Consider the following 27510-nt stretch of genomic DNA (forward strand, 5'->3'; position numbering starts at 1 on the left):
ATTATTGAATCGAATCAAACCAAACCCGAATCGAATCTAAATCGATTCGATTCGATCGAATCGTTTGTAGAACACTATCTGAGCCCAAATATCCTCTATAAAAGCACTATTGTTTGGTCATAAACGAAAACCTTTATAAAATGTCTTTAAAATCATTTTTGAAAATAATCTTGAAAATGTTACTGTAAACAGACTCAAGAAAGCTATCAAGAAGAAAAAAGCATATGAGTTTGATAATTTCACTACAGACAAATTTAAGTTATGGAAGGTCAACATTTCCTTGAAGAAAATGAAAATAATCTTATCAATACAAAAATTAATATTAATATTAAGTGGTGAGAAACTTACTTGTCGAGAACTTTGAAGAACGAAGCTTTGAAGAAGAGGCTTTAGTGCTTGTTTCTTTTTTGGACGGAACTGAGATCTGAGGATGAACATATCATTATTAATCGTGAGTGGCAGTGGAATGGAATATTCAACCATTCATATTTATGAGAATTTGGTATGAATAATCTGGTCCGCGATTAAAGTGGATCTTCCGAATTATCGTGTAAAAAATCAAAAAAGAAACGTTAATATGTTTCTTTAATATAATTAAATGCTTACCCTCTCCCATATACTTTACTTGGGTTCTTCAGAGTCTGGTACTAGTTCGGTAATCTAAAAAATGAAAAAAAGAAATATTAGTATGTCTCTTTAACACAATTAGACACCATACCACTTCCATATATTTTACCGGATTCTTCTAAGTTTCTAGACGTCCAGTCCTAAAAGAAATAAAAAAATTTTTTTTAAAAAAAACGTGTTTGTATTTGGGTATTATGATAACATGTAGTGTATGTTCATTGTTTAATATGGAAACTGATTTCATTCCACAAAGTTTTTTGTACTTTTCCATTGGATACTGAAAATTAAAAAGATTTCAGTAATAACTTGGAAAATTTATTTAGTTCTAAGTTGTTATGAACTTTTGAACCCAAGACTATATCGAACTATGAGAGTAATCTAGGGAAACGTTACTTTTGTATACAATCCAGTTACATTAATTACCTTTCTATATCTTGTCAGACATGTCACTATAAACCCTTTTCTTATCTTTCTTATTTCACTAATGTTAAAAATTTTCTAAATAATAAAGGTGTTGCTTTAAAAAAATGTTTGCAGTACTGAGATAAACTTAAAATTGTTCGTTTAACCATTTAATTTCTCTAAATGATACTAATGAACATTATGAAAGTGAAAATGTGAAATTGAATTTTAGTCTTGAATCTTGATATTGAATTATCATATTTTCTTGACTTTATTTTAGAAAAAAATGAGTCAAAATGGAAATCTTGAAATTGAAATTAGTAATCATGTTTTAACGTGACCCGTTCACATTACTAATAATCATATTACCAACAATCATTTTACCGACACTACTGACAGGTACATTTTACTGACACTCATTTTACTAACACTTATTTTACCAACACTCATTTTACCATCAACACTGTATTTCAAAATACTAATTGAATATAATAATGTACTGTATATTATTTCAATTAATAATAATAAATAATAAACTAATAAAAGTTTTATTTTAAACAATAATAAATAAACAATAACAAAATAAATAAATAACTATTTCTATATTACTTTATTTTATTACATAGTAAGTACTATATTATTATTTTGTTAGTAAAATGATTGTTAGTAATGTAAACCAGATCCATTTAAGATGGTACCATTGTAAAGGAAACAATAAATATCAAAACTAGACTTAATCCAAATAAAATATTAGGCTTTTTCAAAGTGATTGTTTGACTTTACCATTTTAGTACTAGTTTTGAAAATAAATAAAAAATAATATAAATAAGTGGTTGATGTGGCTTATAGATTAACATTAAAGATTCAATGGATTTTTGGTAGTACATATGATGGTAGAGTAAAAGTCTTACTGTAAATATGCAAAATAGAAGAAGATATTTTTTTTTTTAAAACAAAGAAAATAATAAAAATAATAATTTTTATTTCTCTTTTTTTTTATTTCTCATAATTTAAAATGAGTGATAACAATCTACATTTTAATCACTTTGTAAATTACTATTCACAGAATTATTGGCTTTATCAGGCAACACAAATTGATTTTTACGTTATCCTTTAATCCAACTACCTTCAAAAATTAAAAAAATTAACTACTCAGATTTTAAACATTCAGCCAGTTATATCATAAAACAATTAGTCCACAAAAAGAAACAAATAACTATAAATATATATTTATTAATGAGTTAGAAGAAGTTAAAGAAATTGATGAGGCTACTAATGAAATAATTGATGATGAAATAATTGATAAAATGATAAATGTGATTGATGATGAAGAGGATTCCAGCTGTATTACTAAACTTTAGACATATTTAAGGTTGCTTGCCGAAACCTAGGGGTTTAGGCAAGATGGCGTTTCGCCGAAAAGCGAAATTCTGCCGAAACTATATTAAAGTTATATTAAAAAACTGGCGAAACTTTGGAGAAAGGCGAAACTGCCGAAACTTATTATAAATGCCGAAACTGTCAAAACTCTGCCGAAACTATAATAAATCTATAGTAAAATTTTGACGAAACTAATCGTAGGATTTTGAAAAGGTTTAGACAAGCAACCTTAGACATATTCTGATATTAATAAACTTCTTGATATATTGGCTGTAAATTGGGAATTGTATAACACTAGTCGAACGATGTCAAATCAGGGACCAATCAGGTGACCGAATTCCACCTGATTGGTCTCTATTTTTTAAAAAATTTTCATCAATCGGTAAACCCGATTGCTGCCAAAAGATGGCGCAAAAGGAGGATACTCAGGTACCAATCGGGATATTCAATAGAATATAATTGGGTATTAATAGTTACCAATAGGATATTTACTGGATATTTACTATTTGACATATCAGTATACCGATTGATAACTTTTTGATAAATTTATAACAATAAGAAATCTGCCGAGTGCTGATTGTATACATTTTTATTTAAATTTATTTGATATTTTACAATAATTACATTTAATAATTTAAATTTATTAATTATTAAAAATACAAAATCAGAAATACTACTAATACTGAAATTTTATCTGGAATTCGGTATCCAGGTTGGAGCAAATTCCCTACAAAAGAAATAAAAAAACATTAAAGAAAGTTTTTTAAAAAAAAGTTTCAAAAGTTAAAACTTACTTATAGGATTCCAGTATATACATCTATCAGAGCCGATTCCCTATAATAGAATAATAAAAAAACGTTTATTACCATTTTTTTAATAGTTTCGAAAAAAAAATTTCTGAAACTTATTACTTATGGGATTCTATGGGATTCATTATACCGATTCCCTATAATAGAACATTTAAAAAAAATGTTAAAAACGTTTTTTTAATAGTTTTGAAAAATTATTTTTCAAAACTCACCTATGGGATTCGTTATAACCGATTCCCTACAATTGAATATTAAAAAAAAAAGTGAATTTCAAAAAATTATTTTTCAAAACTCACCTATGGGATTCGTTATAACCGATTCCCTACAATAAAATGTTAAAAAAAATGTTAAAAATCGTTTATTAATATCTTCAAATAAATGGTTTTTTCAGTTTAATAAAGTTTCGAAAGTAAAATGTTTGAAACTTTTGTGGGATTCCAGTATCCAAATCGGAACCAATTTCCTAAAAAAAAAAATTTTTTTAAAGGTTTCAAAAGTAAATGTTTGAAAAAAAATGTTAAAGATAGTATGAAATAGTTTAAACTTTTTTTTAAGTTTCAAAAGTAAATGTTCGAAAAAAATGTTAGTGTAAATTTCAATAGTATAAAATAGTTTAATTTTAGTTAAAGAAAAATAGTTTATCAATAGTCTAATTGAAACAATAGAAATCAATCAGTAAATTTAAACTGAATGATAGTTATCAATCAGGTATTAACCTGATTGATACCCGATTGAAGTGTACACTAATTTCTAACTATTGAATAAATCAGGTGACCGATCAAAAAAAAAGTTACCAATCGGGTAGATACCTGATTGGTCAGCGTTTTACCTGTGATGGTCAAAAGATTTCTGTGATGTAGTTAGTAAAGTAAATGTACTCTGGCAAAGAAATCCTCCAGATATTCTGACAGGGTCACCTAAAGTGTCAAAAAAGACGGACCTCCTCTCTGAAAGAACACGTGTCAAAGTCAAATTAGATAAACCTATTTCTGTACTTGGTAACAAACTTCACAGAAAATTCCGTACAGGAGATATAAGATGGAACCCAAATATTCGTGTAATCAAAAAAATGATACTCTCACCCGAACAGCCTCCTATATATCTCCTTAACGGACCATATGGTCGATTAGATGTATTTAGATGTGCATATACCCGAAAGGAATTGCAAGTAGTTCCTATTAATGAAAAGCCCACCTGACTCTGTAATAAGAGGACAACCTGAAAGATTTGTTCCTGAGCAGATACTTCAGTATCACATTAAAAAAGGTCAACATTAGTACTTGGTCAAGTGGGAATGATACTCAGATACAGAAGCCACTTAAAAACCTGCTGATCGGTTGGAGGAGGATGTCCCTGACTTAATTTGCAAGTTTTGGAAATAAAAAAATAGAAGAATTAAAGGGCCTTATTTTTTGTCTTTTCGATTAGCATCAGGAACTATCAGGATAAAAACATTCTTCCCATCACAGGTAAGGGCTATATGTTCACATAATTCATGAACATCATAATTGTAACGTTTCAGACATGTTTAGCTTAATAACCTAATCTCTCTATGCTTATATCCATCAAAACTGCAAGATTCTCAGTGATAACACATTTAGAGGTGAGTTTGATTAACACACCCTAGTCGCATGTAACTTCATAATATAATTATATTATGAAGTTACATGCGACTTAGATTAGGTTATGAAGGTAACTTTATAGTCTGCCGTGTCTTCATAACATAATGGTATCTTCATAGTCTGCCAGTGTCTTCATAATATAATGGTGATATCATAATCTAATTTCATGATCTGGTGGTAACTTCATAACTTATTATTCATAATCTGATAGGGATTTCATAACCTACTTATGGGTAGCTCCTTTGCATTTATAATATTGTTTCAACTGTTTCCTGTATAATATAGTGGTGATTTCATAGTCTAATGGTGGTTGGGAATGCTTTAATTTAATGGTGATGTCATGATCTAACGGTAACTGCTTTCTTCTTGCTCTTAATTCATTTACATAATAAATTCTACATTGTTGGTATTGGCTTTCTATCCTTGTTTGAATGCCTGGTTCCATGTTGAGGATTCTGACGCTCTGTGCTTGTTTGGATGCTAGTTCTATATATATTGAGAATTTACGCATATTTGGTTACCTTTCTAGATGCTGAAATAGTATAAAAAAAGGTGACGGGTGGCGCAGTAGATCTGCGATTAATTTTGGCTGATATTATACCATAATTCTGGCTGATCTTTAGAGCACATGATTTGAAGATCCAGCTTGGCGACATGATAGTGTCATGGTAGTATCATGGAACTATCGTGGAACTGGTAGGGAACTATCATAGAACTGTCATGAAACTGGCAAGGAGCTAGTGTAGTAGGGCAGAAATTTTACTGGGTCGAGACAGTGTGTATGTTATTTTTTTTGAACGTCCCTATAAAAATTCTCTGTCCCTATAAGAAAAATTCATAGGGACGCTTATAGGGACAATCTTGATATCATTTTTGGACTTCTTAGCTTGATTTATTGAGTTCTTTATTACTTGTCCCTATGTCCCTATGAGTCCCTATGAAATATAAAAGTTCTAGGAAAAAAAAATCAAAATTTTTCTATGGTATACCAATTGGGCAAATATAGTCATGTATATGGTTGATATAATTGATATATGATGAATATATGATATAAAAAAAAGTAAAGAGTTCGAGAATTCATAAGGACTCATAGGGACATAGGGACAAGTAGTAAAATTGCTTTCCCAGAGTTCTAAAATCGGAAAAGAAGATACTTCTAGCGTTCTTGTTAAGTTTTTTTGCCGTCCCTATAAATTTTTCATGAGGCCAAATTTTCGATAAGTCATTAGGGCCAACTTATAGCATTAGGCCTTTTCATTCTATCGAGAGCCTGCCCCAATGTCTCTGGAGTCTGCCCATTCTGAAGCATCTTAGCTAACTTCTTCCGGTAATAATTTGCTTTCGAATGGGACTTATTTACATGCAAATTACAATATCCATATTTTGATGCTGTCGGTCTTACACACCCATCTTGTTTGCATAGAGGTCGCTGGCGTCTTTTCCAGTGAATACTACACCCTTCTGGTCGCGTACTTCCATTCCCACAAACTATTCCTTCATCGGAGAAATACTGGCAAATGTATTTACCACCCATTGATATTATTCTTGGATAACACTTTGATATCTATAATAATATTTATTTTTATTTTAAACTTTTTTGTTGGGGTATTATACCAAAACGGTATACTAGATAACATATCCGAAAATTTTTACTATGAGCCAATCCGAGCTTTCAGAGTTTCTTAACGCCCCCACCCCGTACTATTGTGGGTTTAAAGCCTTCGATATAGGACAATGCCAATATAAAATTCGTGATGATAGTGTTAGACCAAGGCATTTCCTAGGCGCGGATAATGAGGATGGAATAGAAGCCATACTCTCAGAACGTGAAGGCCATTCCTTACACGAAATCATCGATGGTGATGAACCACTCCGCCCCATTATAGATTTTGACTTACTAGTAGAAGCATTAAATGCTATTACCCCCAAGCTTTCAAGCGGTCAGGCAAAAAATTTACTTTGTCGCGCCTTTAGAGATACTTGCCTAGAAATATTCCCAGAATGGGATAAAGAAACTATGTCTATTGCCGAAAGTAGTGATAAGAAAAAAATATCTCTACATGTCTTAACTTTCGGCATGAGACTTCCAAATATCACTAAGGTTTCAGCTTTCACCGAACTTGTTCGCAAGAAACTTCCAGCAGGATTACAGAAAAAAGGGATAATTGATAATATAGCAAATATAGGTTCTTTCAAATCTTTCTCCTTACGGATACTTGGAACACCCAAATATGATAAAAAAACAGACAAACATGTTCGTATTAAAAAAGTTATTCGTCCAAAAGATAGATCTATCTTTGACTTTATGATTCGTCCACCCAATAATGATTTTAGAGTCATTGACAGTCCTCTTTTGGTTGTTCCAGAGTCAGAAGTTAACAGATGTTCAAAGGAAAATAATGATACAAGTAGCGAAACTACTTAGGCTGATTTCGATTTGTGGAATCGTTACTTGAGGGAAACGGTATCGAAGGGTATACTCTCTCATTCCCCTCAGATAACATTCCAGACTTGTTTCCATTAACTCGCAACTCCCCATCACACTGCCCAATATGTGATCGGGAACATGAAAGTGATAACAGATATATCTTACGAAATAAAAAAACATATAGATTTTATTGTCATCGTGCAAACCATGAAAGAGAACCTGGAACTAGAAATTTCTCAGTAAAGCTTACCATTAGTGAAACTGCTTTGCAACGGGAACAAAAGCTTCCAAGTCCCGTAAAACTAGAACAATCCAGAATTTCAAATCCTAACGATTACTTTGTATGGAGTGATCTAATAGATATGCGTATATCTGGACGGAAATTTTCTCGTAATGAGATTTATGACGCAATTCAGGCAACAGTCGCCTGTATTCAAACGACATCAAGATTATGGGTGCTCAAAACGGAAGATACAAATGGTGGACTATATTTTGATATGGCGCCAAAACTAGATCTTGCCAAGTATGAAGTTAACTTAATTGAGCTAGGAGGAGAGCCAGTAAAGTTAATTAATTTAATAGATCGGGTGGTTACCAAAGGTCTAATTAAGGTTGTTTGCTGAAACCTAGGGGTTTAGGCAAAATGGCGTTTCGCCGAAAAGCGAAATTCTGCTGAAACTATATTAAAGTTATATTAAAAAACTGGCGAAACTTTAGAAAAAGGCGAAACTGCCGAAACTTATTATAAATGCCGAAACTGCCGAAACTCTGCCGAAACTATAATAAATTTATAGTAAAATTTTGACGAAACTAATCGTAGGATTTTGAAGAGGTTTAAACAAGCAACCTTAGGTCTAATCCTTTACCGCAATATTAATTTTCTTCCATATTCGCTAAATACTTCAGCTCATGATACAAAGTTCTTTAATCTTTTCATAGGTTTTTTGGCTAAGCCAGCGCCAGAAATTAATAAAGAAATCATGAATCCAATTCTTTGGCATGTAAAGAACGTAATCTGTAGTGGAGATGAAAGACGTGACGAATATATCTGGAACTGGTAAGCGTATTTAGTACAGAAACCAGAGATGAAGCCCCGGACAATCTTGATACTAAAATCTACATTACAACAGTGCGGGAAAAATATTATTACTGACTTTATTGGTGATAAAGTCTTGGGGTCACACCTCCATTTTGCAACTTCAGATTTGGAAAAAATTCTCAGGTGTTTTAATAGTGCCATTCAAGCTCGAAAGCTTATTGTTATGAATGAGACTGGAATGTCTAGTGGGAAATGGCATAGATTTAACGGGTATCTCAAATCACTCATAACAGAACGAATAGTAGCTATAGAGCGTAAGGGTCTTGAAACTATACGAATAAATGATTATGCTAGGTATATGGTTACAAGCAATCAGGATGCTCCGCTCAAAATAGACATAGGTGATTCTTGTATAGTCTGTTTTGATGTCTCTGCATGCTGTAGAGGTAATATAGCATATTTTGACCGGCTAGGAGAAATACTAGATCATCCTGATACACCAGGAATAGTAATGTCATACCTTCTTAACCGTAACTTAACAAATTGGAGTCCAGGAAAAATTCCTGTAACTAAAATGAAGATAGAAACTATGCGAGAGCAACTTTCTAATCCTATTCGATTTATAATTGATTATATTTCATCTTGGCCTGAAAATCGTATTAGTAGGTTTAGTTGTGAAAAAGTATACCAGGATTATCTAGAATGGTGTGGATGTAATGGGGAAAAGCCATTAACTAGTAAGGTTGCTGGAAAGAAATTTTCACTAATTAGTATTGATCGAACACGTTCACGAGATAATGGAGTAAGAGTATATCAGTATATACTTGACCGCTCCAAGATCATAGCTAAGCTCTGTGAATCTGGCCTAGGTGATATGAAAGAATTTTCTGATATATCTCAAGACGACTTGCCCGAAAATGAGACCACAGACATACCTATATTCAATGTGCCAGAAACTATTTCCCAGAAAATAATCCCACCTCAGCTAAAAAAGAACACGCCTTTACCTAATACCAGTAAAGATAGGAAGGCCAGTAATCAGGACGAATCGACCCAGCTTCTTTTCGACTATGTAGCAGAAGATACATGTGCTCCAGTCACCTCAACATCTGGCACATCCGAGACTTCTAAACCACCTGAGCCAGTAATCGATAAGCCTGAAGTTAATAAACTTTCCAAAACTAACGAACCCATAAGTAAAAACACGAATATGCCCCTTAAAGAAACAACTAGTAAGCTTTCCGATTCTTCTAAGCCTATCAATGAAGTATTGTCTGCCATACTTCTATCAAGAGCCTAGCGCGAAGAGCGTCTCAGAAAAAGGGCAGTCGAACTCGGCGAGAATCCAGATGCCTTCGTGACCATCACCGAAAAAGATCGACTCGATTCTATTGCATTCTGTGATAGGATGGAAACTGATTCACGAATATGTGGTTGGGCTATAGAGACTGAAGAAGATCTCAAAGAATATATGGACATGAAAGTACAGGAAAGATTAATAGGAGAAGAAATAATCCGTCGTAGTCTTGAGGATGATGGAGTTACATCCTCCTGGCTTGATACCGATGAGAAATGGAAAAAAACGGTAAGCATACTCCAGGAGAATGGTATGCTTTGGTAAAGAGCGAATAAGAGTGGGTTAATTAATATTAGTAAGGATGGGACTTTCGTTCTTTACGACATTATTCCAAATTATTATTATATTTTTTTTCGCATATCCTACACTGGTAAAAAAATGGTCTATCCTACACATATCCTACACATATCTTACATATATCGGGTACTCAAAATGTAGAAAATCATACACAAATAATACACATATCATATACATATCGGGTACTTATATATATAGTATACCTATCAGGTACCTGATATATGTATGATATATATATTAGTACCCGATATATGTATGATATGTGTATTATTTGTGTATGATTTTCTACATTTTAAGTACCCAATATGTGTAAGATATGTGTAGGATAAATTATTTTTTTACCAGTGCTATTTACCCACAATTTTCAAATCAATGTAAAACATACCCCGGCCAGAGTGGGTGGGCTCATAGAGATCCTGCAATAAGTTATAATATTCTTTTCCTTTTTCCTAACCCTCTGATAGTTTTCACCAACTATGAGATAGTGAAATGTCAGAATATTTTTTTCGAATTGAACTTTTTCAGATATAGAATAACCTAACGGTTACGCATAATATAGTAGTTACTTCACAAGCTATATTCACACAGCCATATCCGCAATTGTAATAACGTACGTTGCAGAGCACAAACTCAATAAAGATATGAGTAATGAAGAACTTAGCCAGCACGCCCTAGCATTACTCAAGCTATTGACAGATAAACTGAAAAGAGACAAGGGCTGTCAGCGCTTCCAAAAAGGGTATAATTTTAGTAAAGAGCAGGCATTTGTATTAATTTCCGATCAGAGAATTTGCCGAAGTAGAAGTCGGGTAATCCTCAAAGAAGGAGGAGATGAAGCAGGGAAAGTTAATATATGCCAAGTATCCGACATCATCCCAGACGAATAGCCTATTGGAAGTATAGCCCAACGGATGGTACGAGATAATTTTGATGAAAAGAAAGCAGAGGCGATAGCCAAGGCTTTAACTGCTCCTAATCATGTCGCCACCACATCCCGTCTTAGTAGGCTCCGAAGAGAGTTGCGGAAACTCAATGCCCCAGAAAAGATAATCTCTGCTACATTAGACGAAAAAACAACCTGCGCATCTAATAAGATTCAAAAGGAGCGTAGAGAACAACGTGAAAATGAAGGGATTGATTTACCAGATCACTTCTCGTTAGAATCGGTTAAGGAAAGACTCGATTTCTATGATGTGTCTAACACACCCGATGTGCAAGCCCTAGCCGATGTAATGATAATGCTCTGCGTCTGTCCCGCCGAAATTAAAGACTTGCGCATATCTAATGGAGGTGTAACTGGATACGCAAAAAACCGAGACCAACAGAATAATTCTCAGATATTTAGATCGTTAAAAAGAGATGAAGAGCGGGCTAAACTTCTCCTTACTTGGATTCAGGATGCAATTTCTTCTGGACAGTTAAGAGATCCAGGAGTGCCAGGAGTTAAATGGTTTAATACATTTCTGAAAAAAGATAGATTTCTTCCTGAAACTGGTAAACCATTCCTCCCTCGCTATTTGTGCAAATTAGGGGCGGTATTTGCAGTCATTTCGAATGGTGCGAAGAATTTATCAGAAGCTATGACCATTGCCAGTCAAGCCCTTCGACATTCACCAGACAATCATGCCTCTCCAGCGCAAAACTATACTATAGTAAATTATCGAAAAAAGGGACAACTTCATGATCAGGCGACGGTATTCAAGCTCTTCAATGAAAACTAATCACATATATGGGTTAGAAGATCGGGAGGACTAATTTATCAGTCTGATATCATTATTAAATTTTATTTTTTTTGCTCGAGGCAAGATATAGCATATATAAAGTATCATAAAAATGGTAACCGATCAAAATCATTCATCTGACGTATCCAGCGAGCAGGAAGTTATCAGATATACAGAGAAATTAGCCCAGTCATTAGGACTGGATGAGCAGAATACAAGAGCATATAAAGCACTCTCTGGACAGATTTGGGCATTAGAAAAAAGACTGAAAGATTATCATATTAAATATGTAAAGCTTAAAAGGAAGGTCAATTTATTGGAAGATGAATTGGAAGATGAATTGGATGATCTAGACGAATGTGTAGATAGGGAAACTGTGGTCGACTTAATACAAAAAATAGTCCCCTCGCTGGTTAGAGAAAAAAGCCTAATAAAGAATAATCCTTCCTCCTCTTCGTCTGACTATTCATCTGATTCTGATATTGATGAAATAGTAAAAATGATTAAGCATCAAAGGATTCGAATCAGATCCGGAAGCGCCAAGCCCAAAGGAAGGTTTCAGAAAAAAAATGTATATCATCCAACTAGTCTGGACCAGTTATCACTCCGTGCTATAGCTAACCGATAAATGCCAGTCTGCAGTGATAGAAATTTATTTTTTATATTTGGATATTATATATGCCATAATAAAAATGGTATTTGTGAATCGTGTAATCGAAAAAACCAGCTCCAGCCAAGCAGTACTCGATACAAGCGCTGATGTAAGTTGTGTAAGCAAAAAACATATTGGTGAATTAGGAATTGCATATCATGATGAAAATAATAGCATTAAAACTCTGGATGCAACCTATTCCATAATAGGAAAAGTTAATCTGCATATCGGCTTTAATGATGGCGAGAAACATAAAAGCACACCCAGTGAATTCATAGTTGTTGGACTAGATTGGCCGAAACCTGATTTAATTTTAGGAGGGCCTTGGTTTCGAGAAAATGGTGCAACTTTGGATATATGCAATTCAAAACTATTATTAGACGATAATTTTGCGATCCTATTCAAAGTATGAACCCATGCAGAATAAAGATTATCCGAAGTAGTGATCATCAATATGCGTAATTTTATTTTTTCGTTTAAAGATACAGCATATATTATCCATGGCACATTTTAGCGATATTAATATACCAGAACTATTAGAGCAGATTCTATATTTCCTAGCGGTAAAAAAATCCCTCTACCCCACTCTATATGTTTCCCGATTATGGTACAGATGCGGTGCCCCTATTCTGTGGAAGCGTATTGAATTGAGAGGGAAAGACTTATATCCTGGACAATCTCTTCCAAATGATTATAAAAATTACTGTGCAAAGGATCACCCTCGATTAAATAAATTCATAAGGATAGAACATGCAAAGGATCTCTCTCGATTGAAAAAATTCATAAAGTTAGTACGTAGGAAGCAAACGCCAGTTTATTGCTCAAATGTAACTCATCTCGAAGTATCATACTACCATTCACTTTCAGATAAAAAAATCATAAGCATTGTACATTCATGCCCAAATATAACCCACTTGAGTTTCATAAATAGCATAGCATTTAGTAATAGAGCATTAGAACTGATAGCGGGTTCATACTCGAATCTGAAGTATCTCAATCTATGCATTGATCGGCCAGGTGGCTTTAGGAGCTTTTGTACTCAAGAAGTAGATGGCAGTGGTCTATGGAGAATCGTAAAGTCATGCCATAGATTAGAATATCTAAATATCTCTAATTGTAGAGAATATTCTGAAACATTAATTTGTAATGTTATTCGTTCTTGCCCAAGACTCCAGCAACTCGACCTTAGCTTTTGTCAAATTACCGATATAACTATCAAAGAAATTGCTGGTTCATGTCTTAATTTAAAGTACCTCAATTTGGAAGGGTGTAATAATATTAGCAAAGAAGCCATAGATCAGCTCATTTCACTTAATTCAAATATCCATGTCGAGAATTTTGTGCCGATTCGGATACCTTCCCAAAATAATGGAGCTTTAGATGTGATCCATAGACTCGCAAGGCAACTGGGAATACTACATGATGCACCAAGAGATGTTGCATCCTTAAATAATTTTATCAACGACGAATTATCAAGGAGATTGAGTCAACATTGTATTCTAGCTAAACCATCGCTTCGGAGTGGTGGTTGGTTATATAACACCCGGCATAGTTTTGATAATATTCTGAATCTGGTTCTATCTCAGTTATACCAGCAACTTAATTCCAATATATCTATGACTGTGGACTCTGATGCCGATCACTCCACTATAGCTATAACCAGACAAGCGTCAAGGAATTATTCGGTAGCATTACTTGACGATCAAGCAGAATGGTGAAACTCTACTGATCATACTAATCCGGAGCGGTGATCATCAACCCTGAGTGGCTCGGAAGATTTTTTGCGCCCTGTGTGATAAAAAATATAGATTAGCTAACCTGTTTTAGACATGGGCATTGACCGGCACTAGATGGATTTTTGACGAATATTTCATGCAATTGTTGAGGAGAGAGCTTCGGAAATAATGGAAGCCCCTCTCCAGTAAACATAATTTTCTTTACACCTATTTCACCATATTTCGGAAATATCACACCTGGATCATTCTCTAAGGGACCATGAAACTCCTTAAGCTTCCGGAGACATGCTCTCATATTTTCATCAACTTCTTCCGCCCTTTCTTGATTAGAATAGCCAACAATGTCGAGTTTATCCTGAATTGCTATTATATCCTCTTCCAAACACATAAACAAATTAAATATTTCACCAAATGGAATATCCGTAGAAGCTTTATTGCTTCGGAGTGCCTCTTCTAGAATGGGATTACCATCAATGTTGAGTTTCTCCTGAATCGGTATTAAATCTCCTACCAATTCTAATAACAGCTCGTAAGAATCGGCAAGTGTTTTCCCCATGAGCTCGGAATCTGGAGGCACTACTAATTTATTTGCATTGCCAGGGCCAATACCGAGTTTCTCCTGAATAGCTATTATATCCTTCTTCTTATATAAAAACAGTCCATAAAACTGAGCAAGCGTTTCGGGATTATTATTTGCCATGATTGCTATAATAAAGTAATATATTTAATGCAGAAAATTTAGCGAAGCACCTTAAGGGCTGAGTCCAGAATACTGATCGTCAACCCGGGATAGTGATCATCAGCTCGGAAGAATTTGCTGGGCCACTCCTGTGCGACAGAAAAATAAATGGATCATCAGACAGGTCTTGTGCAACATATTAATTTTTGCATATATATTCGAAAAAGAAAACATACTAACTAGTACCTATATTTTTTTTCCCGAACAAATGTGAGAAAATGTGAAAGGAGGTTTACATGCAACACAGGACCAACTCTAAAAGTAAATAGTGACGACAAAAGCATATGTTATGAAAGGCTGAGGGACACGCAATTTCGAGATCGCCAGGCGTAAAACCAACTATGTCTTTTCGGTAGATCTACATGTGAAAAGGTATGAGAATTCTATTTGCATGTGCCTTCATACACTGGTCAAAAACTAATATATCGGGTAGCAGATATGTATCAGATATGTACCCGATATGTGTAGTATTAATGCAGAAAATCGGGTACCCGATATGTGTAAGATATGTGTAAATATATATATCGTCTACATATCATTTACATATCATATACATATCGGTACCCGATATGTATATGTTGTGCGTCAAGTGTCGATTTGCGTCAGATGCAGCTGACGCGCGTCAGATGTAAATCAACACTTGACGCGCGTCAGTTAATAATTGACAACTGAGGCGCGTTAGCTGTCATCTGACGCATTAATAATCAATAAATTACTATTGTTACACCATCTACTCTACGCTCTGCTCTTTACCTTTTAACGTCCTTTTTACATTTTAATTATATCAACATTTAATCTTTTAATTTTTTAATGGAATACAACTTTATTAGCAAGGCTACACTTGATAATATAGTTAATAATTATATAAGCTCTCTGCCAGAATGTCGACAAGAAAAAGCTTTAGTTAATGAAAATCTTTTTGAAAGAATAAAAAAAATATTACTTGATCCTTCAACAAAGAAATTGATACAAAGACTACACGTGAGTTGAAGCGAAAACGTTTTATCCTTGAAGAGATTACTCCAGGAGATTATAGGATTATGGCCAAGCGTGATAATAAACCTGTTTTAATTGTTGAAAATATGTATGAAGTATTATGCAGGATACATGCTGAAATTGATAATCACGCTGGTCAGAAACAGTTATGGGAATCAGTTAAACAAAATTGGAGTTTTGTAAGACAGGAAATTGTTGAAAAGTTTGTCAACAACTGCACTATATGTGCCACCCGAAAGCCTTCTTTCCATCCTTTAGCAAGTAAACCAATAATTGCAAAAAACTATCTGTCTCGTGTCCAGGTAAATTATTTATATTGATTATGAAAAAATTCATTTTAATTTAAGAGTATTTCTTTTCTACAGATAGATTTGATTGATTTGTCATATGACGCTGACGGGGATTACAAATACATTTGTCACGTTCGTGATCACTTTACAAGATTCTCTTGGGCGGACCACTAACTTCCAAACGAGCTATTGAAGTGGCAGCCTTTTTATTTGATTTATTTTTTTTTATTGGCTCTCCTCCAACCATTTTACAATCTGATAATGGGAAGGAGTTTTGCGCAGAAATAATAAAGGAACTTGTTGGCCTTTGGCCATCTGTAAAAATTATTAATGGAAGGCCTCGTCATCCGCAGTCCCAAGGTTTGGTAGAAAGGGGAAATGGTATTTTACAACAAAAATTGGGGAAGTGGAGAGAAACTTCCGGAAGAAAAGATTGGTCATATGGGCTTCGTTTAGTAGTCTTGTCCATGAATAATTCCATTTGTAGATCACATAAAAAAACTCCTTACGAACTAGTTTATGGTGATAAACCTCGTGGAAATTGTAGTTTAATTGATGAACTATTTGCCCGAGGCATTTATGACGAAGAAAACATTCCTGAAATGATCAAAATTGCAGATTTTGAAAGTTCAGATGAAAATTTAGATAATGATTTTGATTTTAATGAAAATTTACTTGGTAAATAAGTTGTTATTATTACTAATTATATTTAACTTAATATTTAATATAGCTTTTTTTATTTTTTTTAGATTCTCCAGCATCATCTCATATGGTAATATCTTTATTTTACTTATTTGATTTTTCAGTTATTATAATTTTTATTAATTTTTATCGTAAATTTTATTAGTTTTATATTATAATTTATTAATTTTAATTGTAAATTTTATTAAATAATTTTTATTGATTTTTAAATAAAATTTTTATTGATTTTTAACGAAATTTTCAATGATTTTTAATGAAATTTTTAGTGTAATTTTTAATTAATTAAATGATTTAACAATATTTTATATAATTTTATCAACTTTCATTATTTTAGGTTTCACAAAACCAAGATAAAGCAGTATATTTTGAAACCAGGGAGAATGAGACGTCAGAACAGCCTATTCCTATTGACCCCGTTCTTATTGACATTACAAATGAAGCTTCATCACAAGAGAGAGTTACAAACCATAAAATATTAAGAGAAGCTGCTCGGCGAGACCTTGAAAATTATACTGAAAAGATGGTTAACCAAATGAATAAGGGAAAGAAAAGACCAAACAACTATGAAGTTGGAGATTTAGTACGAATCTCTGTTCCAAAAATTGATCGCTTTGGTACTGACCGACCTATGCTCCCATGCAAAATCCTGGAAAAAATTAATAATCAATATCGGTTAGGTTCTCAATTTGGAGTCATTAATGTCTTCTATTCAGCAGGAGAAATTAGCCCCCTTGGTGTTAACCAATTTCCGGAACTTGAAATAATACCTACAAGTACAATTACTGTTAGAGAGGCTGCACGTCTCCAAAATATAGGTTCAACCACAGGTACAATATGTAATTGTAAAGGAAATTGCAACAGTAATAGGTGCTATTGTAGAAAAATGGGAAATAACTGTGGAAGCAGATGTCATGGTGGTCGACAATGCCAAAACAAAAATGAAGTTAATTAAGTAAGTAAAATTTTACTATCTGTTTATTATTTTTATTATATAATTATCATTCGTAATAATAGTATTTTTAAAAAAATTGTATATTTAGAGTATTTACCAAAGAATAATTAAAGGAAGAGATTGTATAAACTTTTAGTTCATTTGAAAAATAAAACAATAAAATTTCTTAATTTGATGAATAAAAAAGTACCAATTGTAATTAAAAGAAATTGCGTCAGACGACAGCTGACTTGCGTCAGATGACAGCCAACGCGCCTCAGTTGTCAATTATTAACTGACGCGCGTCAAGTGTCGATTTACATCTGACGCGCGTCAGCTGCATCTGACGCAAATCGACACTTGACGCACAACATATATGATATATATATTTACATATATCTTACACATATCGGGTACCCGATTTTCTGCATTAATACTACACATATCGGGTACATATCTGATACATATCTGCTACCCGATATATTGGTTTTTGACCAGTGATAGAACTCTTGGCATCATACGACAATGCTAATCACTATTCTTATCTCCTTAATTTCGGCTTGGCGCTCTTTTTCCCAGCAAGATATAAAGCATGTAGAGGTATGTGGAAGTTCAGCCAACTTTCCGCAAAAATAATCAAGGTATGTATATGCCAGAAGTTGTGTATGTACGGTGCAAGGGCGAGTTTTCTCACTATGTACCTTGTATTTAGGAAAACAAAATGGACGAAATCACTCTCAATTGTCTTATCGTTCCTATAGGAAAACTTATGAATATCCCTTGTGTTAAAGTAATGCAGGCGATTACAGTTGAAAAAGATGAAAGTCGAGGCTAAAATTTAAAGCAGATTGGGGGTTGAGATCCCACTCAAACTATGTATAATTCAAGCCGGAAGCAATAGTGAAAAGGTAATGGATAGTCGTACCCCTTTTTCCGAATATTTTACTGAGGAGCTTAAAGCAGAGCACTTCCATATCACTGTATACCCCCGGTCAGAATAATTTCTTATATCATGTATTAGCGATATATTCGCAATTTTATGTATTGTAAGCCGACTTCCGGCAACATTTTTATTTCATAAATAAAGTATTATTATTATTGTACTGTACATGAGAAATGGGTCACGTGTAATGGTGCGGTCCATGTAATATCAGGACTAGTCAAAGATGCTAAAGCATAAATCTAACATTTTTATCCGAACAGCGACAAGCGCGTCTAGCCTATATAAAAATGTCAGGTGATATGTGAGAAGAGTCTTCACGGTTAGGGAGGCGCAGTGATTAGGCGATAGTTGCACCTATGATGCAATGTGGCTGATCATACGGCAGGCTTGTGAAACAGAATAATTTCTCACATATACCTGCCTCAGTATTTTTTTCGCAAATAAAATTCTTTTTACTCTTGTCCTCACATACCGCCTTTTGAGCCAATAACATTTCGCAAAATATACTATAAAAGCCGAAAACATGTCTATCACTTTACTATGTCTCGTTAAAGGAAATACGACCGCTAGTGCTTTTCCTATCGATATTAATAAGGACCAGCTTGTAGGCCACCTCAAAAAAGTTATTAAGGCAGAAAAGGCACCAGAGTTCGACAATTTTCCTGCAGACAAGCTCAGGCTATGGAAGGTGACGATCCCTGGCGATCAGGATGATCAATTAAGAAATCTAATACTCCAGGACAGTGACGAGCTGTTGGCAATAAGAAAGATTTCGAAATATTTCCCAGACTCACCTCCCGAAGAACATATCCATGTTATTGTAAAATTGCCACGTAAGTGTCTGGTATAGTCTATGCAAAGCGCCTGCGAAGCGCTTAAGGCTAACGGCTAATTTTTCGTCATTTGCCCTAGTAATAATAACACATATTCGTTTCCAGTTCTCAGCTTGGAAGAGGCGTTGTCGTGTATTCCGCCACCGATAACATATTCTACAGACTGCGTTACCTCGAAGACCACTACTAAGGCTGTAGGTGACCCGCCGGCAAGTGTGCAACTTTGGGACGACTTTTTCGATAAAGTGAATCAATTCCGCTTCGACCAACAGCCGATATTCGAGAGGCCGAGATTTGATGATAGATTTGTTATAGTCGATGAAGAGGATGTTCGTAATGCCATAAATTTCAATATATGTATGGTATTGAATGATCTTACAGGACCAGACTACGTATATTCAAGGAAATCTACTGACACTCCCGGCATACCAGATTTCAACTGTCATCTCGTGGGTTCATTGATCTTAGTGATTGAGGCTAAAAGAAAGCATGTTTTAGAAGATATGGGCGAAGAAACATTTCCCGAATTTTATCAGACGAGTAAAGGCGGGGATGTAATTCAGCAAATCTACAATTATATGGGAGGAAACGAACTTAGATATGGTATTCTCACCACCTATGATAATCACTGGTTTCTACGCCGAGAGCATGCAAAGCTTTGGATCTCAAAAACCCTTCCACTGAAATCCGAATCTCCACCGGTACTCAAGGCGTATGCATATCTAACTCGACAGGCGAAAGAGAATCCTAAGTCTCCTAAACCTCAAGTAGTAGTACCGGTTCAAGGGGACAATGATTCACGTACTCTTCGGTCACACTCAAAGTCATCGTCCAACTCCTCATTAAATCAACAACAATCTTCCAGCACCTTTGCGAATCAACAATTATCTTCTAACACTTCTGTTAAGCAGAACAATTATAGCTTCTCAGACTTCAAGTTCAAGAGCATATTAGGTGAAGGACGAAGTGGGAAAACCCTCCTATGCGAATTTCGTGGAGATATGATTGCTCTGAAGAGTGCAGACTTATCGAAGGCCCCTTCGTATGTCCTGGAAGAAATGCAGAAAGAAGTTGAGATTTATAAAGACCTCGCTGATATTCAAGGCAAGTATATCCCCAAGTTGGTCTGTTATGGATATTATGGAGGAGGTATGAGCTTCGTTATCGGCATGACTATTGTCGGCACTTCGTTGAGCGACCAAAAAATAAAGAAACAGCAAAAGACAAGGCTATTAAGGGATTAGAAGCGATCCACAAGCATGGCATCCTCCACAATGACATTCGGGAGGAAAATATCTTAATTAACGATAAAGGTGCCCTATACCTGATTGACTTCGGGATGGCAAGCCGGGAGGATACAAAAAAGAAGAGAAAGCTTTTCGAGGAGGAACAGCTCAAATTATCTCAATTGCTAGATGGATATATTGTGTAAGAGTCTAACTATTTCGCAAATTACTGTATTGTGATTTCCTGTAATCCTAGTGTCTTATAATTAATAATCATGTATTTTACAGACATTTCGTAAAGAAGGAGGGGCGAACTTCCAAGTCACGTAAATGTAAGGTGGTTAGTTAGACTGTAGGATTAGACATTAGCATAGACGTCATGTATCAGTTGTATCACGGGCACAGTCCCGAACATTTGTATTTATTTTATTTTTCGCATGTATTAATTAATACGTTACTCTCTGTGTAATTTGTTTACATCAATAAAGAATTCGGCCGAAAAGGCATACATTGTATCAAGCATGAGATATAGATGTATGGTGAATAAAAAAAGTGAGACCTAAAGTCCCACTTGGATAAAGTAAATTGCGTCCTACATGAAAGTTGTAATCGAATATGCTGATAAATAAATGCGCAGTAATGTTAGACATCATGTATCCCGGAAATAAGTAATTGCATATAATTTACGAATGAAAATCGGCAAGTGTGAATCGGAAACATCGCATTGCTTATTTTTACCTCAGTCGCTAATCCTCCGAATTTATGCTATAGATTCGAAATTATTTAATCTCGGCAAAGTTCACTAGCTAAAATCGATATTTTATAGGGTGGGAATACGAAATTTTGTGGATGTGGGTTGGATAATTTACTTCGGAAATCTGGTGTTAGCAATAGTAGTAATAGAAACTAGAAATATATTTCACTTGCACTCTTACATTTTTATTTTTAGTATCTAAAAAATTATTAATAAAGTTTTGCATGCATGAATCGGAAAAATAAAATGATCGAAAGCATTACAAACATTTATTTATTTAATTCAAAGTATATATTTCCTTTAAGCATTTTATAAAATAAGCAGTATGTTATTTGATTAACTCAATGCGAAAGGAATCTCAGTTTTGTCCATATTATTACGAAAGATTTGTGCACTACGAGATGTTTTAGAATATAATATATGGACTGTTTCAAAATAGATATCATCCCTCGGCTTAATTACATTCGGAAAAAAAAGTTGACAATTGTTGGCTTTACTGTCAGATGGCACAAAGTTAAAGACAAACATACCGCACACTTTGTCTCGCCCTTTTGTATACCCAATAGCCTGTTCAGCCGCCTTTTTTATCTCTTTTTCAGAAACTTTGTCAACTTTGCATTCAATTCCATACTCCTTGTTATTACATACCCAGACATCACATTTTTTTTCAGATTTCTCTAAAGTTCTAGTTTCACGAAAAATCCTATATGTTGGATATGACACAGCCATACGTAATAGAGCATAAAGCTCTCCTTGGATTGTTGATTCAGAAAAAGAATGTTGATTCGCGGCCAAGGGATCGAAAATCTCATTATAACGGATGTGTTTAAAAAGATCCAATGTCTTACTTAAAAAGTCTTGAGGAGAGTTAATATGCGGAATTCTTGCTAAAGCATCTCGTCTGAAAACAGGATAATAATTGTCTGACAACAGATCGAGAATGATGTTAGAAGTGAATCCAAGAATCTCATTTCCCATATCCCTTATGATTCCAATTGCACGCAGGTGTACAATGGCAACTAAATCTTCGTCATTGATTTCTGATGAATGCAGAGTTCCCTTTCGTAAAAAGCGCTCTAAAAGTTTCTTTGCATCTTTGATAAAGTGATTATTACTGCTATTAACTGGCTCAGAAAGGTATTTTTCAATGTGTTTAACCGCACTAATCTTTTTCTTTGTGGGATTACGAATGAATTCTGTGAAAAGATCGTTCCATGCATTAAATTCAAGAGTTTCCTCATTGCTACCATATTGAATGCACAGGGATGCAAGCAACCCTTCTAATCCAGCGTAACCATTAGTAAGGCTGTAAATATCATCCACAACCTTTTCATTAAAACGGAGATTTAAATTCTCTTGGATATCATAATAGAATTGTATATGCTGTTCTTTGGTAAAATCTGACGCCTCAATAATTTTTGCTGAATTTAATGGTGATGGAACTCCTTCAGGCTTTTGAAGACAGGACTGAGTCGGTTTCCTCAACAAGCTATCGTCTAACAAATTGTCCTGTGGTAATTCCTGTGATGACTCCTGTGATGATATTTCAATGACTTTTTTAACTTGATGACTTCCATCTTCAAGTATTGTAGTAATTGCAAAACTGCCCGCAAAAACGACCGATTTGATTCCTCTTGCTCCCCTATCATTTACAAGCTTGATGAGTTCTCTCATCTGATCAATTGTATCCACAGGGCTTTTGTTTTGATTAAGTAAGAATCGGTCAAATTCGTCGATCATGATTACAATCTGCTTCTTGTATAATTGAACGATTTCACGATCGAATTCACTTATGTTATTACATAAATTCAAAGAAAGTTGGTCGCACAATCCATGCAGGAATCCGTTTGCTAACATTGAAGCTTGTATATAAAAATAATTCTCTTTGGTGCCACTCAAATAATGTAGAGTTGATGATTTTCCAGATTGAAAATGACCCACTAGGAGCACGCACACCTTTTCATTTATGGCCTCCTCTAGCTTATAGGTTGATTCCAGAATATCAAATGGAACATAAAAATTTTTTGTGATATCTACAGGTCCTTCAGTTTTCACGAGTTTACGCATCCTCCGGTTTTGAAAATGGGATTCGGAATTTGGCCGTTTAAGACCTGTACGAGAAAGATGATTTAAATTTAGTGAACCAGTACAAAATTAACATTAGGTAAACCATTGGGAGACACTTACCAGTGGTGGCGGGCGGTGGCGGTTCCACGATGATGCGGATGTTAGTACTAGTGGGTGTTTCTTGAAAATAACTTCCAACAGATTCGAATGAATGCAACTCTACACCTTTGTGCTCTTTTACGATCACTTCTTGATTTTCCTTGGTTTGAATAATATCGACCTTCCATAATGTCAGTCTGTCTGCGTCAATACCAACGAAGGCATTTTGTTTCGCGTCCTTTATGGCTGTTCTGAGGTGCCCAAAGGTCGCGTAATTTCTAGTATCAATCGGGAAAGAGTTTTTAATAGCGTCACCTTGAACGAGGCAAAATATCATAATGTCGGTATATCTGCAAACGCGGAAATCGAGTGTTAAAAACAATGATCAAAAAGTAATTTTCCAGTATAACACAAATAAAAGACTTTTTGGATACAATTTTAGACCTAGCAGGAAGTGATTTTTCCTCGAATTTAGTTTGTACCCGGGATGGCGAAAGTACTCGAAATAGCGAAGAATAGTTCGACATTTTGATTATTTATCATATATATATATGTTTCCATAAACGGTTGTTGACTAATTACTACGAACTGTGAGTCAGTAATACTACGAACTGAGTCAGCGATGTGTCAAGGATCAAATACAAAATTACGAAAAAAATTTATCAATCAAAAATCAGCCACATGTCACAATGTCACATGAGAGTGCCAATCAAAAATCAGCTACATGTCACAATGTCACATGAGAGTGCCAATCAAAATAATTCCTGATCGGCGAAACTAAGACAAGATATGAATATTTCGGTTATGACTGTGCGTTTACAAGGAAGCGACTCAGAGCTTGCAAAGCCAATATCTATTTTTTTGTTCAGAACTTTCGAGGACCTTATTAGGCAGAGAACATAAACTTTTGGTGAGTTTTAATATTGCTAATTTATTTCTGACTCCGTGCGTATTCTATGCATAATTGACCATTTTATTCTATCCAGAATATTGACGTTGGGTAAATGAAATTGGATTAGAGTTAATGTTGGGATATTATGTTAGTATAGATAGTTTAGATGAACGAAACACCAGCAGGCATTAGTATAGAGACTCTACTTCACTTTGTAAAACAAGTTTATGTATTACCGAATCTTGTAATTTATTTTTTTACATCAATAAATCAGAAATTCCGATGAGGATATTGCCTTGTTTTTTATCTATGCTAACGAACTTTTGAATTATCCCATCTCATATAAAAAATTATTATCGAACATGCAATCCATCGATTCATTGAGAGAATTAAATTCCAAGCTCTTAGCTGAGATTGCTGAGCTTAGGAAGGTGAATGCTGAGCTTAAGGACAAGAATGCTGAGATCCCTGATCTTAAAAGGAAGTTTGCTGAGATTGAGTCTGAGAAAGTTGAGCTTAAGGCCAGGATTGCCGAGATTCTAAGACAGGCTGTGGAAGAGAGTAAGAGACGTGATGTTGAGAATGCCGAACTCAAGGCCAAAATCAAGGAACTAGAGAAAAATAAGACAGTTACCACTAAACTCGAGTCTGAGAATGCTGAGTTTAGAGATAGAATTACAAAAGTGGAATAGAGGCAAATGCTAAATGATACTTCCTCTAATAACAGTTCACCTAACTTCAATTCGGTTGCAGATCAGTTATCCATGGCAACACATCATGAGAAACCGTTAGTGGATAAGAAAATGGATACTTCATTACCTGAAGAACCGATTCCAGAGGTGATTGCAAAGCAATCGGTATCAGCTGTTAACATATCCGTTATGGACCAATGTGATCCGACAACCTTAGAAGATAAAGAAACAAATGCTTTCTTGGATGAAGTACGTAAGAAAAAGATTAGTGATGAGATTAGACAACGCAATAGGGAGAAGAAACTTCAAGCCCAAAAAGATGGTGGGGAAGTACCTCCAGAAGAGAAGATAGGTAGTGAACAGGATTCAAAGTGCAAGAAGAGGAGGAGTGTTAATAAGCTTAAGCAAGAATTATTTGCTTCAAAGTTGGTTTCCTATAAGGAAACGCCATCAATAGAACAAAATTATGTGACCGAAATTTCTGAGACATTCTTTACAGAAACCTTGAATTTTTAAAAATACCGAATTGATATAATAATGATGTTAAATAAATATCGTGGCGATATCGATTTGCAAATGATATCATTATGATATCGCAATGATATCATTTCAATATTAATTCAATATATCGAAATGATATCGTAAAGATATTTGTTTGAAAAAATATCAGATCAATATCATTTCGATATTGTTATAACAACAATGAATTTTTTGAAAAATGGGAAGTAAATACGATATTAATATGATATCGTTCCAACATTAATTCAATATCAATATGATATCGTAAAGATATCACTTTATAATTATCTAATCGACATCATAACGATATTGACGAAACATCAAATCGATATCATTTCGATATTGTTATAACAATAATGAAAAATAGAAAGTAAATACGATATTAATATGATATCGTTTCAATATTAATTCAATATCAATATGATATCGTAAAGATATCACTTTATAATTATCTAATCGACATCATAACGATATTGACGAAACATCAAATCAATATCATTTCGATATTGTTATAACAATAATGAAAAATAGAAAGTAAATACGATATTAATATGATATCGTTTTGATATAACGAAATGATATCATTTTGATATTGTTATAACAATAATGATTTTTTTTTAATAAATGCAATATCAATATAATATTATTTTAATATTAATTCAGTATCAAAATAATATCAAAATGATATTATCTATAAATATTGAATTTACCTTTAAAAATAACAAATCAATCAAATATCGTTAAATTCAATTTTATAATATTTAATAATTTGTAATCTAATTTAAAAGTTAATTTCAATAATAGATTTAAGTTACCGGTTATTTATTACAATAACAATTTTAATTACAGATAAAGTATACATTAGTTTAAATATTATATAACAGATAAAAAAAAATATCAATAAATCTATAATAAACTAATTCAATAAATTAGAATTATGAGTTAAATTGGTGATGTAAGTCAAAACATTATGCCTTAATACTCCAGAATCATAACTCATCAACCCAAAGTTGAGGATTAACTGGGTACCTTGCTTTAGATTCAGCGACACTGCCCAAGTTAGATGGGGTGTCACAGGTACGCTTTAAGAAGACTCGCTACGACTCTATTGCAAAAAGAATAAGTATATTCGAAAACACCAGATATAAATTCACCTCAGAAGTTTGGCGGGAAACCCCTGTAAACAACTGCAGTTTCATCATTATCAAAATCATTGAACTTAAGGATACAATGAAAAAGTTCATGAGAATGACGGCTTTAAAAAAAAAATACAAATATATTCTCAACTTTGACAATTCACCCTTATTCTTTGGCCTGGAATTCTCATATGACTGCATTATTGTTGTTTGTAATTTGATCCATTGAATCCACCATAAATTGCCTGGTAAAGCGAACTTTTATTAAACAACCATAGCTTCATCAACAAACGTTGCAATGTGTTTGGACGAATGACATCCTGTTTAATAAATTTTAAATGGGCAAACGTGGACCTAAAACCCATTAAAGATAGGCTGCAAGAAGTGCAAAGCAACCTACCAACTCACGAGTGGGTCTAAGGGTTAAGGAATAAAATATACACCAAACACACACAAGTTGGTATGGAGTTAAAGTCTTACAAACTAAAAATTATTTTTGCCACTTAATTCTCCAATAATCAATGTTATAAAAAAGTTACTTACGACTTAAGCCTACTTAATTATATATAAAACGATACTTCGAACAGACAGAGCTCATGATATATGAGAATATCCCATCAT

General features: G+C 34.0%; 10 protein-coding genes across 10 annotated transcripts; 7 read left to right on the plus strand and 3 right to left on the minus strand.

Moving 5' to 3' along the window:
• Positions 1-6065: 6065 nt before the first annotated feature.
• Positions 6066-6374, minus strand: OCT59_008732 (uncharacterized protein; the record flags this gene model as incomplete). The annotated part of the gene is made up of 1 exon (XM_025327969.1): positions 6066-6374. The coding sequence occupies one exon, from the start codon at positions 6372-6374 to the stop codon at positions 6066-6068; it is 309 nt and encodes a 102-aa protein (XP_025168766.1).
• Positions 6375-9715: 3341 nt separating this feature from the next.
• On the plus strand, positions 9716-9928 carry OCT59_008733 (uncharacterized protein; the record flags this gene model as incomplete). Its single annotated transcript, XM_066133094.1, has 1 exon — positions 9716-9928. The coding sequence occupies one exon, from the start codon at positions 9716-9718 to the stop codon at positions 9926-9928; it is 213 nt and encodes a 70-aa protein (XP_065999575.1).
• A 674-nt stretch (positions 9929-10602) lies between these two features.
• Positions 10603-10848, plus strand: OCT59_008734 (uncharacterized protein; the record flags this gene model as incomplete). The annotated part of the gene is made up of 1 exon (XM_066133095.1): positions 10603-10848. One exon carries the CDS (start codon positions 10603-10605, stop codon positions 10846-10848), a length of 246 nt encoding a protein of 81 aa, XP_065999576.1.
• A 24-nt stretch (positions 10849-10872) lies between these two features.
• On the plus strand, positions 10873-11682 carry OCT59_008735 (uncharacterized protein; the record flags this gene model as incomplete). The annotated part of the gene is made up of 1 exon (XM_066133096.1): positions 10873-11682. One exon carries the CDS (start codon positions 10873-10875, stop codon positions 11680-11682), a length of 810 nt encoding a protein of 269 aa, XP_065999577.1.
• Positions 11683-11794: 112 nt separating this feature from the next.
• On the plus strand, positions 11795-12310 carry OCT59_008736 (uncharacterized protein; the record flags this gene model as incomplete). The annotated part of the gene is made up of 1 exon (XM_066133097.1): positions 11795-12310. One exon carries the CDS (start codon positions 11795-11797, stop codon positions 12308-12310), a length of 516 nt encoding a protein of 171 aa, XP_065999578.1.
• Positions 12311-12374: 64 nt separating this feature from the next.
• OCT59_008737 (uncharacterized protein) lies at positions 12375-14052 on the plus strand (the record flags this gene model as incomplete). Its single annotated transcript, XM_066133098.1, has 2 exons — positions 12375-12740; positions 12817-14052. 2 exons carry the CDS (start codon positions 12375-12377, stop codon positions 14050-14052), a joined length of 1602 nt encoding a protein of 533 aa, XP_065999579.1.
• A 91-nt stretch (positions 14053-14143) lies between these two features.
• On the minus strand, positions 14144-14770 carry OCT59_008738 (uncharacterized protein; the record flags this gene model as incomplete). Its single annotated transcript, XM_025327967.1, has 1 exon — positions 14144-14770. The coding sequence occupies one exon, from the start codon at positions 14768-14770 to the stop codon at positions 14144-14146; it is 627 nt and encodes a 208-aa protein (XP_025168764.1).
• Positions 14771-18958: 4188 nt separating this feature from the next.
• Positions 18959-21079, plus strand: OCT59_008739 (uncharacterized protein; the record flags this gene model as incomplete). Its single annotated transcript, XM_066133099.1, has 5 exons — positions 18959-18972; positions 19460-19504; positions 19584-20653; positions 20716-20932; positions 21019-21079. 5 exons carry the CDS (start codon positions 18959-18961, stop codon positions 21077-21079), a joined length of 1407 nt encoding a protein of 468 aa, XP_065999580.1.
• A 638-nt stretch (positions 21080-21717) lies between these two features.
• Positions 21718-24286, minus strand: OCT59_008740 (uncharacterized protein). The gene is made up of 3 exons (XM_066133100.1): positions 24095-24286; positions 23672-24000; positions 21718-23595 (listed from the first exon to the last, which is right to left on the minus strand). The coding sequence occupies exons 1-3, from the start codon at positions 24175-24177 to the stop codon at positions 21821-21823; spliced, it is 2187 nt and encodes a 728-aa protein (XP_065999581.1). The 5' UTR covers positions 24178-24286; the 3' UTR covers positions 21718-21820.
• A 677-nt stretch (positions 24287-24963) lies between these two features.
• Positions 24964-26645, plus strand: OCT59_008741 (uncharacterized protein). The gene has a single exon (XM_066133101.1). The coding sequence runs from the start codon at positions 25241-25243 to the stop codon at positions 25748-25750; it is 510 nt and encodes a 169-aa protein (XP_065999582.1). The 5' UTR covers positions 24964-25240; the 3' UTR covers positions 25751-26645.
• Positions 26646-27510: the final 865 nt, after the last annotated feature.

Source organism: Rhizophagus irregularis, chromosome 17 (assembly GCF_026210795.1).
Source record: "Rhizophagus irregularis chromosome 17, complete sequence".
Classification (NCBI taxonomy): domain Eukaryota; kingdom Fungi; phylum Glomeromycota; class Glomeromycetes; order Glomerales; family Glomeraceae; genus Rhizophagus; species Rhizophagus irregularis.